The sequence below is a fragment of the Myotis brandtii genome, unplaced genomic scaffold (assembly GCF_000412655.1).
Source record: "Myotis brandtii unplaced genomic scaffold, ASM41265v1 scaffold95, whole genome shotgun sequence".
NCBI lineage: Eukaryota > Metazoa > Chordata > Mammalia > Chiroptera > Vespertilionidae > Myotis > Myotis brandtii.
The window spans coordinates 525,444-531,443 of record NW_005371920.1 but is presented as its reverse complement, the minus strand read 5'-3'; the positions used below and the strand labels follow the sequence as shown (position 1 = coordinate 531,443).

At 37.6% G+C, this 6,000-nt stretch overlaps 1 protein-coding gene across 2 annotated transcripts in view; it reads left to right on the top strand.

Annotated features, from left to right (window-relative positions):
* The window catches only part of TCERG1 (transcription elongation regulator 1), a 58,685-nt gene that overhangs the window by 42,644 nt on the left and 10,041 nt on the right, over positions 1-6,000 (top strand). For both annotated transcript variants that reach the window (XM_014533148.1, XM_014533147.1), the window contains one exon: positions 4,557-4,707. In XM_014533148.1, coding sequence (XP_014388634.1) covers positions 4,557-4,707 — 151 coding nt within the window. The remainder of the gene's footprint in view (positions 1-4,556; positions 4,708-6,000) is intronic.

The following is a 6,000-nucleotide window of genomic DNA, read 5'->3' as shown; positions in this document are numbered from 1 at the left end:
TGGCCTGGTCACCCCCAACTGCCCCCCTCTGCCAGCCTGGTCGTCCCTAACTGCCCCCCCTGCCAGCTTTGTCGCCCCACGCAGCCTGCTGTTCAGTCGTTACTGTTAATGTGACGGCATCCCGGACAATTTGCATATTCCTCTATTTTTTATATATACTCATACATACATACATGCATACATAAACACACACACACATACATACACACCTAAAGTGCTTGTGTGTGTATGTAAGTATACACACAACACACACATATTATCTCATTCAATATTTAAAACAGCCAATATGATTTAGGTACCCATATCATACCTATTTTACAGATAAGGAAAGTAAGACATAAGCAAGTTGGGTAACTTGCCCAAGTGAATGTGGGATTTCAACTAGATTCCAGTGTTACACCAAAGAGCCCAGGCAGGGACAATTACTTTCTTACTTATGCCTTAGTTGTGGTAGTAGGTGGTGTGAACACCTCAGAACATGGAGCATTTCTAAAACTGTAGGGTAGATTTAGGGAGTCTCTCAGTTAAGTGGCACTTTTTATAAAAGTTCATCTGTTTAAAGTTATTTTTGTCAGTGGAGTTATGTTGTTTGAGAAAGTACACTTGGGATTACAATTTTATATTTGAAATATGAAGAGAACACTCCTGTGGCATTAATACAAATGTCAGAAAATAAAGCCAGTAGAGGAGTTGTGGTTGTGAAGAATGCAGTACTCTTCAGGGGTGGTAGAGCTTCAGACTCTCCAGTGGGGCTCCACAGGGTGAGTTCATGGCTCGCAGTAGTTGAGACTGGGTTGTAAATAACATTTTTGGAGGCAATTGAGGAAATTAGAACATGGACTGTTAATACAGGATAGAGAATTAGTAATTTTCTTGAGTATTGTGGTTTATGGAGCAAAAGGATTTACTCAAGAGATGCATTCTGAAATATTTATAGATGGAGTCCCATAGTGTCTATAGCTTATTTTCAAATGATTCAGCAAAACATAACTATTAAAACCCTTTATGGATCTGGGAATAATTGAGACTCCAAACGTATTTTCCTTTTGTAGGTTTGACGAATTAAGTCTTGCTTTATCTCAGTACCCTCCTGATGTTCTTTTGGAGCAGATAGAATTGTTAGTGATCGGAACTATGCAAGTTACTTTCAGAAAATAAAACCATCAAGCACATAACTAGAAGTTTTAGCAGTTGGGGCATTGTGCTGTATTGCTATATCATTACATTTAATGCTAGGACAAAGATTAGGACCCCTTTTGATTAAGTAGCAGAAAATGAGGAATACTGTCCACTGACCTAAATTTCTCTTTGATTTGGAAAAGACTACTATCACCGAATTCTTTAGTAGAGTCTGTAGATAAAAAGCACTGGTGTTTGTTCCAAGGGAAAAATGGGGAGAATTACTTAACTTTAGTGCCTATCTCTTCAATGTCTTTTTTCTTTATAAATAGAGATTTCAGGTCAACTCCTGATCATTGTAATGTTCCCAATCCCTTACCACCAACCACTATCTACCCCTCTCCTCCTCAAAAAACCCACAAAAACCCAAAACTCTTATTCATATATCACTGCCTCCGAAATGGCTGTCACCGGCTAACTGCTTTTCCTTTATCCAAATCAACAGCAGTTTTTCTACCTTTTCAATTGTCTGTTACAAAGTAGTGCTTTTTAGAGTTAAGAGATGAGTCAAATAAAAACATTTCCATGGGAACTTAATGCTAAAACTTCATTTTAGTCTGTTCTGGTAAAACATGTTAATTATTTTACTTATTATAAGCAATATAAATAAGTGTAAAATAATTGAGTTTTTGCCTCCTGCACGCCCCCCAGTGGGGATGTGCCCGCAACCAAGGTACATGCCCTTGACCGGAATCGAACCTGGGACCTTTCAGTCCGCAGGCCGACCGACGCTCTATCCACTGAGCCAAACTGGTTTCGGCAATTTTACATTTTTTAAAAGGTTTTTTCTTTAATCATAGTATTGCTTTTTCTAAAATTATAAAGTAAGGTGCTTGATTTATCATGAAGAGAAAAATATATCTAATGGACTACATGCTATGCCTTTTCTGGGATACACTTTTATTTTACCTTAGAATTTCATTATGGTATGTATCCATTGTTCAAACCAGGTTTACGATATATCCTTTTGTTAGAAATGTTGAATTAATGACATTATATATTGTAATATCAGTTGCATATAAAAGATTATCAGAATCGATAACTTTGGTTAGCAAAGCTTAAAAATAGCAAATGTGCTGAAACCAGTTTGGCTCAGTGGATAGAGCGTCGGCCTGCGGACTGAAAGGTCCCAGGTTCGATTCTGGTCAAGGGCATGTACCTGGGTTGTGGGCACATCCTCAGTAGGAGATGTGCAGGAGGCAGCTGATCGATGTTTCTCTCTCATCGATGTTTCTAACTCTATATCTCTCTCCCTTCCTCTCTGTAAAAAATCAATAAAAATATATTTAAAAAAAAATAGCAAATGTTAGCTCTGAGTGGTAAATCTTCAGTTGACGTTTTAGATTCTGAAGTTAACCAGCCAGTTTTTTCTTTATAATTAAAGCCTGTAATCTTTGTTTAATTTGCTTTATTTTTCCCCCTCTAAAAACATGCTAAATATGGGAATGTTTATTATAAATGCAAATTCATATATAAGGTAAAAGCTTCAAATACTAAAATATATCCAAATAGATGAAAGCTTTGAAAATACTTTATATCATGGAGAAACTTATTTTTTAATACCGACTTTCATTAGCGCTCATTCACTTCATCTTTGTATTTAGCCTGCTTGGTGTTTGCTTAGCTTTTTGGATCAATCCATTTTTTTAAAAAAATATATATTTTATTGATTTTTTTTACAGAGAGGAAGGGAGAGAGATAGAAAGTTAGAAACATCGATGAGAGAGAGAAACATCGATCAGCTGCCTCCTGCACACCCCCTACTGGGGATGTGCCCGAAACCAAGGTACATGCCCTTGACCGGAATCGAACCTGGGACCCTTGAGTCCGCAGGCCGACGCTCTATCCACTGAGCCAAACCGGTTAGGGCAGATCAATCCATTTTTGGTTTTCATTAAATTTGGGAAGTCTTGGTCAGTATTTTTTCTGCCCCGAGTCACTTTTTGTCTTTTAGGATTCTAATTACACATATAAAAGTGTTTGTCATTATCACATGTTTCTGAGACTGTTCTCCCCCTCCCTCCAGTATTGTTTCTCTACTCTCCTCTTCTGATGAGATCGTTGTTACTGCTTTAACTTCTAGTTATTGACTATTATCTCTACTCGCATGTTAAGCCCATCAAGTTAACTTTTGCTGTCAGTTTCTTTTTTATATTTTCCATTTCTCTGCTCAAATTCCCTATTTGTTCATTGACCATGTTTTCAACTCTTTGAACCTACTTTTAATTCTTTCAGTATAGTTTGTCTCTCTCTCTTGGGTTTGGCTTCTATTGGCTTTTAAGTTTTTTTTCCTGTGGATCACATACAAAGAAACATGTATGTTTAGTGATTTTTATTTATTTATTTAATATCCTCACTTGAGGATATGTTTATTGAGTTTAGAGAGAGGGGAAGAGGAGTAGGGGCGGGGACAGAGAAGGGGGAAGAGAAACATTGATCTGTTGCCTACCGTATACGCCCCAACTGGGAATCAAACCAGTAACCTTTTGGTGTACAGGACAATGCTCTAATCAACTGAGCCAAACCAGGAGGGCTGTTTAGTGATTTTTAGTTGAATATTGGAAATTGTGAATAATGGGTAGAGGCTCGAGTGTGTTATTTTTCTCTGAAGAGTATGAATTCTTGTTTTAGCAGGCAGTTCAATTATTGGCTCATCACAAATTTTACGTTTGATTTTATGCTTTGTTAGTGTGGATCTCAGAAACTGAAAAATATTTTTCTTAACCTTCCAACTTTGTCTCCCTTGTGAATCTTTTTTTTTTTAAGACTGGAAGGAATGGGGGAAGGAGGAGGGGGAGAGAGAGAGAGAGAGAGAGAGAGAGAGAGATGAGAGAGACACATCGAATGGTTGCCTGCCGTACATGCCCTTGACTGGGAATTGAGCCTGACCCTTCAGTGTGAGGGGTGACACTCTAACCACTGAGGTTAAGTCTCTTGAAGCCCACACATTCTTTGCTCTATGATGTGTGGATCTTTCTACCACCATTCTGATAGTAAACATCTCTAACGACATTTTCACCCTTTAGCCCAGGGGTCCTCAAACTTTTTAAACAGTTCACTGTCCCTCAGACCGTTGGAGGGCCGGACTATAGTTTAAAAAAAAACTATGAACAAATTCCTATGCACACAGTGGCGGCAAAAACACCCGGCGGGCCGGATAAATGTTTTCGGCGGGCTACATGTGGCCCGCGGGCCATAGTTTGAGGACCCCTGCTTTAGCCCTTTCATTCCATTCTGTAGCTCAGTGTTTAAGCAGATATTGAGACTCAGTGTCTCGTTGGCACACTTTCTTGCTGGAAAAATGGTATCTTCTGCTATACCTTTCTACAAGCAGAAATAGCTCTGTCAAAGTTAGCACACTTGCTATTTTGTTACAGAGCAACTTTTAGTGAATTTGCAGCCAAGCATGCTAAAGATTCAAGATTCAAAGCAATTGAAAAGATGAAAGATCGAGAAGCCTTGTTTAATGAATTTGTGGCAGCTGCAAGAAAGAAAGAGAAAGAAGATTCGAAGACCAGAGGTGAGAAGGTAAGATGGTTTTCGTTCCAGTGGTGTGATTGATAGGAGTGCGAATAGAGAGGAACTAAGCTGGTGGTGTGTTTCTAGTTTCATTCATGAGCATAAGTAATAGGACCCACATTTACTGTTTAGCCTTTTAAATTGACTTTTATAATTGTTGATATGTGTATATTCTATCACTTTCCATAATTTTAGTAGCTTCACTAAACTACAAAGGGTTGCTTTAAATTTTATTAATATTGAGATGCCGGGTAAACCCAGAACTGGTTGTTAGGCTTGTCTGTTCACTGACCAGCTAAGTGCCTGCTAAGATTCCAAGATTCTTTATAGGTGGTAACATTTAAGTTTCAGAGCCTTCTTTATCTTTTTTGCTCTCTAAAAGCATTTTAGTGACTTTCTAATCTTTTAGTAAACATGTCTTACATATAAATTATTGCTTATCAGAATTAAAGGTCAGCTATAAAAGATTAATGAATTTCAAATGTCATTTGATAGCAGTGTCGGGAGTGGAGAGGAGCTCACCACTGGGGAGGCCGACGGGTAGGGAGATGGCACCAGTGGTGTGTGAGCCATCAAAACAAGCAGCCACTACCCTTAGTGTCCCTGTATGCTTTGTGCATGGAGGAAAAACCTCTGGCGCCTAATCATTCTTGACCTTTAGAATTGCCTCTTGTTCCAGGAAGTTAAGATATTACAAATTCTATTAAATGTTGTTAGGGAAGTAATACCACTCTTGTTGGGAAGAAGTCTTTGTCATTGAAAATAGCAATAGTATTAGATGAAATATCTTTTGCCAGAAATCATCTGAAATTTCCTGATTTATTTGGCTTCAAAAGTATGTTTTTCCAGAATTATTTCACTATTAACAATGTTTGTTTGTAAAGCGATTATGCTTTGCTGAGGAAATGTGCAAAGTTGAATTCTACTTAAACATTTTATGTGTTGTGTTAGAAACGTTAATGAATTGTTTGCTAATTTTGACTTTGTTATAATTTATTTGATTAAGGGAAATCAAGTAAATAGATGATTGATATTGTATGATTTATATGATTGCTTTTATACAAATTGAATGTTTTTCTCTCTGCATTTGTAACTGTTTTGTTTTACCCTAAACACTTTTTTATGTAACTATTTTATGTTTTCTGTTTTATAACAAGTGGATAGACTTTACAGTTTTGTGCTGTGCAACCTGTCAATCAATTCAGTCTGACAGCTGTCAGTCACTGATACGCAAAGTATTATGGGATTCTCTAGTGAGGAAAGAATTGGTATCTCTCTGTGTGGTGACTTTAGCCTCCCGCA